A 10,599-nucleotide genomic window follows, 5' to 3' on the forward strand; every position below is an offset into this window, starting at 1 on the left:
CTCCGCTTTTTTATCAAGGTTATCAATTATTTTAGAAAGCCGCTCTTTCTCAATTTTATACTGATCACTCAAATCCCGAGCCCAACCTCTCAGGAAACTCCTAAGGTGTCTAATTTTATTTTGCCACCGTTCCATCGAATTAGAACCTACAGATATGGAAGCCCACTCTTGAGCTACTATTTGGAAAAAACCTTCAATTTTGAGCCAAGATAATTCAAATGAAAAATTAACTTTATTTCCTTTATATGCTTGATCACCTGAGTCAATAATAAGGGGAGTATGGTCTGATCCTGATCTAGTTAGGGCCCTCACACTTACCAACGGAAATTTCTGTTCCCATTCAACACTAGCCAATATTCTGTCTAATTTTTCATATGTTGGGTCATCACGTCGATTAGCCCAAGTGAACTTTATTTTCCTCCTTCTATAAAGCAAAGATAGAGCTACTGCCGTTCAGTTCAAAAAAGTATACCCAAACATGAAGGGGGTATGGGGTTTCGTGATCTACACTATTTAAACCAGGCTATGCTAGCAAAACAATGTTGGAGGTTGTTAAGCGAGCCTGATTCTTTATTTTCCCAAGTTCTTAGATCAAAATATTATCTATATGTGGATTTGATTAATGTTGTTTCGAAGAAGGATCGTCCTTTACTTGGCAAAATATTATCGCAGGTGTAAAAACCTTTAAGAGTGGTTGTATTTGGAGGCCAGGATGTGGTGCTACACATTGGATACCAACTAGCGCAACGAGAAAGGTGTCTAGCCCGAGGGGTTCTTATGTCCTAACAAGGGTCAAAGAGTTAACAAACCCTGTCATTGGGTTTCAGGATGACGAGCTGCTTCGAAAAAATATGTGGTCCATTGATGTGGAGCGTATACTTTGGATACCATTGCCTGTCACAACCGGTATGATTTTATTGTGTGGCTACCAAATAAGTCTGGGTGCTTCTCAATCTCAATAAGTTTGGGTACCATTCGAAATGGAGAGTGGAGTATAGAAGGAGATCTCAACAGTCGAATGGAACTGACCGATGAAGCCCTAATGAAGTTTGGAAGAAAAATTGGCAACACTGGTTGCACCGAAAGTTTAGATTTTTATATGCAGAGCCATGCATGGCATTATCCAATGCTATTGCACTCTAGCTAATCAAAATACTGGATCAACTGTTAATTGTCCAGTCTGCTCGTTTGATGCGCAAGATCTGAGGGATATGCAAGATCTAGCGATCCAAAGGTTCAGAAAGAAGAAACACTGATTTTAGAAATTTCCTGTTACTTTGAATTTTGAATCTACGTATAGCTGGACCAAAAAAAGATCGAAGATGAAAAACATACCTCCTGGCTTCTCATTGGGCTCTCGTTCTTTCCCACATTCTTTAAACAGAAGGCATAAATGACCAGCTTTCATAAATAAAGTCATACGGCCACAAATACAAGGATGCTAATAACAACTTGCAACACCACGTGTGTCACAAGTACACACAGATATGAAACAAACCCAACTTGAAACATGCGAAGACCTTCCCGTTCGATGCCTAGATGGAAACATACATCAGCAGACCAGCCAGTCGACCTTGATCACAACACCCCAAGATCGGCACCAGGGATACTCCAGCAGAGCACGAGTCTCCTCCCTCGCCGAAGAGGGCCTCTACCTCTCGCCTTGGATCGAAGAGACAATCACATGAGGCAGGATCCCGCAATCCTTCTCGCAGCGACGAGCACACAACTGCAGCTAACAACTTCAATAGGGACATATGAGACGAAAAGGGAAAGCTTAGGGGCAGCCCCTGATCACGGAGATGCAGGGGAGCCAAGCGAGGACGGCAAGCGCCCCCGGCCCAGCAGCCCTACCAGCTACAACAACAGCCCACAAATCCCTTCAAGCAAGGCAACACTCACCAGCTACCACCGACCCCAGACGGCTCCTCCAGGGAGGGTACGACGCCATGGCACCACCGTCATCCAATCCGATGGATTTTGAGCTTTCACCCGAGGCGGAGGTAGGGTGGGGAGGTAGGGCCTCAACGTCGCCTCTAGGAAGGTGAACGGCGCCCACGGCATCGCCACCACTATGGTCCACGACCAAGGATTTCTCCCAACCCTTGTGCACCCCACCGTCTCCCTAGTTAGCATCTGCGCCTGCGCCGAAACCGCCGACGGCCAAGATCCGCGGGAAGGAGAGATCCCAAAGGGAGGATGAGATCTGACCTACGAGATCTGATGCGAGTAGACGAAACTGCCCACGCCGATCCCGCATCCACCGTTGCCCCCACACGGCCAGGGCACCGGTCAACAACATCCGTGAGCGTCACCGACCACACAATCAATGTCGCCTCACCGGACGAGGCCGTCGCCTCGTCGCACGGAAGAGCCCCCATCGAGGGACTACCAGAGAAGACCACCCTTACCTAAGGCCGATCCAGAGGCCATCCATCGGAGCAGGGATCCCATCGAGCAACAGACTCGGCCACAGCGAGCCCGGCGCGGAGATCCTCCATGTAGACACCACGCTAGGAGCCGAGAGGTAAGATCCCCCCCTTCACCGGCATCGCAAGCTTGGCCGGCGGTGTCTCTGGGAACGAGAAGGAGGGTAGGGGGCGGAAGGGGAAGCGGCAGCAACGGATCTAGGGTTTCGCCTCCTCGGTCGCATGGAGGGGGCAACGCAAAGAGAGGGAAACGGTTCGGCATGATTGACTCCTTTCCCACATTCTCCCGCTCGCCCTCCCCGAAATCGCCATGGCTCCCGCCTCCCGCCCGCCGACGGCGACGCCTCCGGCCGCATCCTCGTCCCGGATAGACTCGCCGTCGCTCAAGGCAGCCCTCGCGATGGCTCTCATGCACTACAACCGCCTCCCCTCGAGAGCCGCCGCCGCCGCGGGCACCTCCACCCCGCCTCTCATCCACTGGAAGCGCAAGGTCTCATCCATTCCCCTTACCACAGGACCCTAATTCCACCTCTACCTCATTCTCCCCTATTCTCCCGCCCAGGCTAAGGATCGGAAGCGCGAGATCCTCCGCCTCCGCGAAGAGCTCAAGCTCCTCCAAGGTACCCGCGTTCGTTCGTTCGTTCGATTTCCAATGCCCTGTTGATGTGGCTTAGATTTGTTGTGCGGCCAGATGGGGTGCGCGGGGAGGAGACTGAGCCGCCAGTCGCGTCGTGCCGGTGCCACTTCTTCGACGGGTGCGGGGACCTGCAGCCGCCCGGTGGCGGGGAGCATTGGGTCGACGAGGTGCTGCGGAGGAGGTTCCTCAGATTGGGTACGGTTTTCTAGTGGTCGACACGAAACTAATTGGCCTCCATGCGATTTCTTTTCCTTTCGAATTTGAACATTTCTGTTGTGTAATTCAACCGCAACAGCGCGGTGGAAGGAGAAGCGGCGGAGAGTGGATCGACCTCTTCCCGTCACTAGTTTTATGGGTAGGTGCACCGTTATGTTTTAACTATTTTCTCCGCACGAGTGTGTATGAACTGTGCGCCATTTGATGGTTTGGATCGTTCCACTCTTAATTACAGCTCCCAGTTGGAGGTTACTCTCGGAAAATTCTATCTGCCTGATCCTCATTTGAATTGTTTGGTTGTGCAGAGTTCAATAGAGAGGATGAGGTACAGCAGCTTAGCTTGTCAACTGATTTCCTGGTGGAGCTATCGGATGGCATCTTTGCCAAAGTAAAATTTTATTATTCTCTCATTTTTTGTGGGTAAAGTTTTATTCTCTCATTGTGAGTAAGATCCGTGTAGCTTTTGTTTCTGAACTTGGGTTCGTTTGTGCAGAGGGACTCTATGTCCTCATTTGCAACATTCTCTCACCAAGCAGTAGACTTCATTTTGGGTGAGTCAAATTCTGCTACAATACCAGTAATTAATCCAACCACTAACCTAAGTTATGCATAGTGTGATCTGTCATGTGTAATCTAGTGAGATCTTAGTTAGGGAAATGTGTCTACTAACTTGTAAGGCTGCTCCCAGCTGAGTCTGAAGTCTGATTATGGATATTGCTTGAACATAATAAACATGATATTACAGCATTGGTGCGTATTAATCGAAACGAATTACTATAGTTGAGATATTTGTACTTTCATAATTATAATATCGATGGAAGAAAGCGCAAACTTATTTTTAGCCTTCTACATTCTGTTTGTGCTGAACCATCACTATTTGGTCTCTATATACATTTCCATGCTTCAAGTTTTATGATGTGGTTGGTTGAAATACTGAAATTTATGGCACACTCAGACTCAGGCTAAGTTTTATAGTACCCTAGTAGTTACCAGTTATCAGTTTAAGCAGGAAGCAGGATATAATTGACATGCAGACACATTTTACATGTACGTGAATAAATTATGTTGCTGATAATATCAATGTTTTGACATGGCAAACCAAGGGTATGTAGTTCAATACATGCCACATGTCCACAAAGCACTTCAAGCTTTTAGTCATCTTATATTTGGTTGCCAGTTTACTGTTTACTAAAGCCATACAACACTACAGCATGATCTACAAACTTTTATGACATCCTAAGGCTGTGACCCCAAAACACAACGCAGGGATAATTACCAATATGTAAATGATGAATTTTTCTATTATTAATGTTTTATGTTCAATATATATTTGATTGAAACAACAGTGTGTTATGATTGTAATTTTTCAGCTTCACTAAGGAACATTCTATCAACAAAAAGGGAAAGGGAGCTGGTTGAGGAGATAATCGATGGTCTAGTAGCACGTTTGATGAAAAGGATGTGTACCATTTCTGAAAATAATTGTACTTCAGATTCAGGTGATACTTATTTGATATGCTCTTTAAGTACTTCAGATGTTTTTTCTATATTCTTGCAAAAGGGTATACACAAGGTGATTGTCTGACAAAATGATGCAATGCAAACTTGAGCTTGATATGGATTTCCGGTCCACAAGTTATTCTTGTTGGTCCGTAACTCCATATTGTGTTTTAAAATTGTAATTATTTGCTGTGACCACAAGCCCAGGCTCTTTCTTTCATGATATAGCACAATTGGGTTTGATGCTCCAAGGATCCTGGTAGTAGTTTTTTCAGGGTCCTGGACAGCACTGAGTTAGGCTTTGTAAATCATTGATAATATGCTTTGGCAATCTGGGAGATATTTTTGGCTTACAGTAGCATTTTGGTTTTACATTCCAACTTAGGCCCTTCTTCGTTTATCTTTTTAATTTGCCAGCCCTGAACATTTACGGCCCTGTTTCGTTGTGCCCCCGGTTTTAATTAGCGCGTGGACTGGTCCGTGAGATTTTGCGGGCCTCCCCAGCAGGAAACGAGTGCGAGAAAATAAATGACGAAGAAAATTCACGACAATCCAAGTGAACAATTATGGGGAGCTAATTTTCACGCCGGTTTTGGCTAAAAAAGGCTGAACCAAGCAGAGTCTTACGATAAAAATTTGTCCCAACTAAACATAACAAATATTAGTTTACTTTATATGATGTCCAGTAAGGAGCATGGAGTACATCTTACGAATTAAAATTAAACTCGCACTTCGTGTGGAACTCCTACCAGGTATGACAAATTAGTTATAGACTCTATGGAACTATGAATTTTCAGTCATATCTGTGCTCCTGACATGACAAATAGCACACCTTGATTCTTTCCATTTTGTTCAACACTTCGCAGGATCAGTTGACTGCTCAGATGCCCAATTTTCTGTGCAGCACTTGTTCCGGAAGTTAGGACAGGAAGAGTTCATCGGTCAGCGGATAATCCTTGTAGTTTCTCAAAAGATCTCAAATCTATCAGAAATGTTACTTCTGGTAGATCCGTTTGATGATTCCTTCCCTGATATGCATGGCAATATGTTCATTATGTAAGCTTTAGCTGATCTTCTATACATTCTAATTTAGATTACAATAGAAGACTATTGATTTGTCCACTTAGGACAATCACGAGTGTCCAGTACTCCAGTCCAGTGTATCCATTTTAACTTCACCTGTTTAGAACAAAAGGTATTTGACACCTTAACGCTGAAATATGTATGAAATACCACGTAGCAGTTTGCACAGGGAAACTATTCTTACATGTGCAATAGTAGTCATTTAGTGAGTTATAGAAAATTGTTTACAGAAGGCTACTATTTCCAGCTTGTGAAAAATGCTCTGAATGGCCGATCAGTTACCCATTAATTTGGTGTTGGTTGTCAAATTTGGTTAATTAACAAGCTATAGCCCATTTAGTTGGCACCTGTAACTTGGCATCTTCCATGTGCAACAACTTCAGTAGTCTCACAGATTCCAAGTTTATTCCTTTATCTTGTTGATATTGCTGTCTGTATAGATGGATATGTGAAGAATTAACTGAACATTTGAAGGAGACAACATCGCTACTTCCTGCCACCTCCTTTCAGAAATACATGATGGCGTAGAAAGCTTATATCCAAACTTCTCTATCTTGACAAGTAAAATATAAAAAAATTGCCATTAGATATGGGATGGAAATATGCTCACACCGTTCTTTTTTATAACTAAATAGTAACATATTCACACAAAATAATGATCAAAGCTGCAAATTGTAGAATGCAATCTGTGCTCATGTCTAAAACAACATCTCTATACCGGCAGAAGGTGTAGTTTCCTGTATGGATATTGCTAGATAATGATTATTCATGTATTATATAGTGCTAATCCATCATAATCTTGGTAGACAATGTTAACAAATACTCCCTCCATCTCATAATATAAGATGTTACTACAACCAATATTGGATGTACTAACATCTTATATTATGGAACGGGGGAGTACTAAACTATTAGTTCATGTAAATAATGTCAGGCTGTCAGTAAATATACTATGTAGCCTATAGTTGTAAGGTTACATGTTTTCTTTTCTGATAATAATGTAGTTTCAGATGAGATGCATTCCCTTATCTGCATCACATTAAGCTAACACAAGCTGTACTCTGATATTCCAGTAACATCGATCTTGATGATATTAGTCGTACTTGATGGTATTAGTCGTACTATTGAGTCATGATGCAGCTAGTGTGCTTGTTCTTTCAGGCTCACTAGAAATATGGTTGTGATTATGATCTCCAGTCGCATCATTCTTGGGGATTCTTCCAGTTGATGCAAAACTTGTTGCTCCCTCTGATCCATAATAAGTGTTGTGGTTTTAGTTCAAATTTGAACTAAAACCACAACACTTATTATGGATTGGAGGGAGTAATTTTTATTATCTGGAAATAAATACTTTCTGCTTCTCCCAAGATATCTTTTGTTATTTTGATTCTAAACTGTGTAACTGTATATTGTGCTTGATCACTATCCATTGCAGGATTCAATTAATCGAGTTTCTCATATCTGATTACATAAAAAAATGGCTATGTTGCGAGCAATTTGACAAAAGTTAGTGTTTTCTTTCCCCTGGCTACCCTTTTCCATGTCCATTATGTTTTACCAATGGTGTTGAATTCAACATGACAATGTGAAAACTATCAGGGCCAGTTTACTTGATAAGAAATTGCATCATATCCACATCTAATTTGGACTCACTGGATTCTACTGGTTCAGTCTTTTGCAGTTAAATGACTTTGGTTTCAATATTGTATTTATAATTATGAGCTACACTCTAGCACCTCATACATATTACATGCTATAACTGCCCCACTAAGAGATTTTAGTATATTACATTGTGCATCTATAATCACAAATCTGCATTGATGAATACTGAAAAGTACACTCATATAATGCCACTACAAAGCGAGCTTCATTGCATCATGCTATGCTGCATCTTCCTGACAGTTCATTGCAAGAGTCTGATCAAATGACTGTTTTCCAGATTTTTTTGAAGAATGGGTCAGATCTATTCTCAAGGCACGCAAAGACTTGGAAGTCCTAGAAAACATAAATGGGCTGTATGTTGTGTACATTGAGCGAGTGGTTGGAAGGTTGGCAAGGGAGGTGGCTCCTGCTGCCCATCAGGGGAAGCTGAACCTTGACGTCTTCTCCAAACTCCTGTGCTGAGAACGTCCAGCCTAAGACTTGCCAATGTATTTACTCACAAGTCACTTGACTCACATGTTTGCAGTTCGCCTTCACTCGAGAAATTAGCTATTATAGTCAACATGTTTAATAATTTTCTGTTTTGCTGTTATTCTGGAACCACATCTTGTCTCATTGTTCTCTAATACTCGCATAGTCAATTTCAGGATGCTTACCTACAGTAAGACGTTACAGCAGCAAGCTGCTGTTCTTTTCCTCATTGTATGGCCAGGAACCAAGACATAGCCAAAGTATGTTATATTAACTCCCATCACGTGTGGATGCGTAGTTACTGCGAATCACTTTACTGTAACCATTTATGTACTGGAATTATGTATTCTAGAAACTTATATATATATGGATTCTGGCATATAAGAGAAACTTAAGAATCTATGGTGTATCTACCATTGGTTGGAATTGTTTGTTTCATAAGTATATATAATTGCAACACCTTTCACTTCACAATCTTGCTTTGCACTCCATGTCTTTTACTCTCGAGACTCCAGAGTCTTGCAAGTATGATTCGTAGTTTCAAACTATATAAAGAACAAAAAAACATGATCATATTTTCTAATGATTATCTAGATGCTCAACAAAAAGAGGGAAGCTGTTGACTCCAGTACACTTGTGTGATATTCATAAGTATGCATGATCATGCTGTATCTGCTTTAAAAAGTGGAATTATACTTTTATTAACTTAGATAGTGCAAGGCCTTGTGTGCGCGGTGCCCGTGCAATGGGTGTTGTTGTCTGTTACTCTTAATGTGCACGTTTCTTCATTTCTAGTTGTCGTGTTGCAATCACAGTGTCAACTGGTGAGGCCAAACTAAATAACTTGGCGTGCTTTGGCGACACTTTACTGAACAAATAACTTCCTACTTTACAATTCTTATCCCGTCAGACTCCTTATGTCTGAAAAAGCAATGGCTTTCTGGAACTGGAATTACTCCAACAAACAATCATCCTCATTCTCTCCCTATATCCAATAATTGTTACAAAATCTAATATGTTTATAGCACAATTGTACATTGTTTCCCTTGAGAAATATGGACACTTGGACAGGTGCTGCATGCCTTTTCGCATCTGCGAATAACTTAGTTTTAACAGTGTTAGCTATATTAGTTTGCAACTGTGAGCTTCAAATATGTTTCAGTAACATAGTGAGGACAGCAAGCGCCACAGAATATCTTCATGGAAGGTGTGAGCATGCTCAAATAATACTCCCTCCGATCCTAAATATAAGCGAGCACGAATATTGGAGAACACACTTGGAGGCAAAGCTAGAGCAGATTTGGGCAAGATTACTCCTGACTAATTGACATGAGAAAATAGAGGAGTTCACATCAAATAAGTAATCATAATAAAATTTCTAAAAAGAATCTCCATACAAGTGATACAACGATATATCTTATATTTTGGATTTTTTTCTCAAAAAACTATATGGCTTATATCAAGGAACGGAGAGAGTATTAGGTTTGGGGCACACAAGGTCTAGCCATCAGTAGAAACACTTCCACTCTTATTTTGGGAAAGAATGAATTTGCACTCATCACCCTAAGACAAGTAGATAAGCCCTACTTAGCTTTATTGTCCAAATCTGTGTTCGTAGAGTTACATCGCCTTTCTAGTTGACAGCTATGATTGCCCCCTTTCTCTACTTGCATAACAACAACAACAACTCTCATGAAGAGAGATGACAGCTAATCATTCCGAGCTCTTAAAATTCTTTGTATATCTTGGTTAAGCTCAGCTGCCCTCTTCACCTCATTGACAGGCCTCTATGCTTGATCAATGCAAGGTCCTTTTCATGGACACCGATATGATCCGGCATCTTGCGTCTCAATTGCAATTGACAAGAGTCGTGAGCTCCAGGGCCTGAATCTGGCCTTCTTCCCCGACTGAAACATCTGAATCCCGGGTTCGATACACGATTCACTCATCTTCTTATTGCCATTTGAACCGAAATGAGCTAGACGATGGCGAGTACACGTTACTTGATAGGTTAACTCACTGCTGAGGCTTACTGGGAAAACCAGACCGTTTACCCTGGACGAAGGACCCTTTGGAAATGTGTCCAAGACTGATGAGTTCTGATGGACATCAAATCAGATGTTAAACTCTGTAAATTAAGCTACATAGTGACTGCGCAATGTGGTTATCACTGGTTAAGGCAATTGCTGGAATTCCACGCAAAAACACTTTTGGCAACTATGTAATTTCTAGGTCAACGCATACGCTTAGGGGCTTTAAGGCAAGCAATAGTTCAAGAAGTGTGGCAAGTTGTCGTGACAAACTGTCACTAATCTACATTCTAGAACGCGTGCATGTACCCTGGGTACCAAGGCCCAATCACAGACTCAAATCCTCAAACGAACATGCAATTCCTGCCAATTATTGCCCAATCCAAGCATCGTCTCTGATTCCCACTGGTAATGTGTTCAGTGATGTTCTTGAATTTCAACCGATCGATGTAATATCAGTTCACGGTAACACAAACACACCATAACTACTTTCCCAGAAATCATGACGATGCATTATATAGATAGCAACCGTACGTGACTACCAGATAACACGAGATAAGCCGATGGACGG

At 42.2% G+C, this 10,599-nt stretch overlaps 1 protein-coding gene across 3 annotated transcripts; it reads left to right on the forward strand.

Annotated features, from left to right (window-relative positions):
* Window positions 1-2,663: 2,663 nt before the first annotated feature.
* On the forward strand, window positions 2,664-8,472 carry LOC127316349 (protein MULTIPOLAR SPINDLE 1). Of its 3 annotated transcripts, none has more exons than XM_071823154.1 (12): window positions 2,664-2,919; window positions 2,992-3,049; window positions 3,121-3,261; window positions 3,362-3,421; window positions 3,588-3,670; window positions 3,776-3,833; window positions 4,653-4,781; window positions 5,469-5,534; window positions 5,649-5,838; window positions 7,301-7,371; window positions 7,805-8,015; window positions 8,165-8,472. In XM_071823154.1, exons 1-11 carry the CDS (start codon window positions 2,740-2,742, stop codon window positions 7,987-7,989), a joined length of 1,221 nt encoding a protein of 406 aa, XP_071679255.1. In that variant the 5' UTR covers window positions 2,664-2,739; the 3' UTR covers window positions 7,990-8,015; window positions 8,165-8,472. The 3 variants fall into 3 exon arrangements, with proteins under 3 accessions (XP_071679255.1, XP_051202703.1, XP_051202705.1); XM_051346743.2 differs by having other exon boundaries at window positions 2,665-2,919; window positions 8,175-8,472; XM_051346745.2 differs by lacking the exon at window positions 5,469-5,534 and having other exon boundaries at window positions 2,669-2,919; window positions 8,175-8,472.
* The last annotated feature ends 2,127 nt before the right edge of the window (window positions 8,473-10,599 follow it).

This window comes from Lolium perenne, chromosome 7 (genome assembly GCF_019359855.2).
Source record: "Lolium perenne isolate Kyuss_39 chromosome 7, Kyuss_2.0, whole genome shotgun sequence".
NCBI lineage: Eukaryota > Viridiplantae > Streptophyta > Magnoliopsida > Poales > Poaceae > Lolium > Lolium perenne.

Coding starts and splice junctions, on each gene's coding strand:
- LOC127316349 (XM_071823154.1), top strand. CDS start 2,740: ATGGCTCCCGCCTCCCGCCCGCCGACGGCGACGCCTCCGGCCGCATCC. Junction 3,262..3,361: donor GAGGAGGTTCCTCAGATTGG/GTACGGTTTTCT, acceptor CAACCGCAACAG/CGCGGTGGAAGGAGAAGCGG. Junction 3,422..3,587: donor TCCCGTCACTAGTTTTATGG/GTAGGTGCACCG, acceptor TTGGTTGTGCAG/AGTTCAATAGAGAGGATGAG.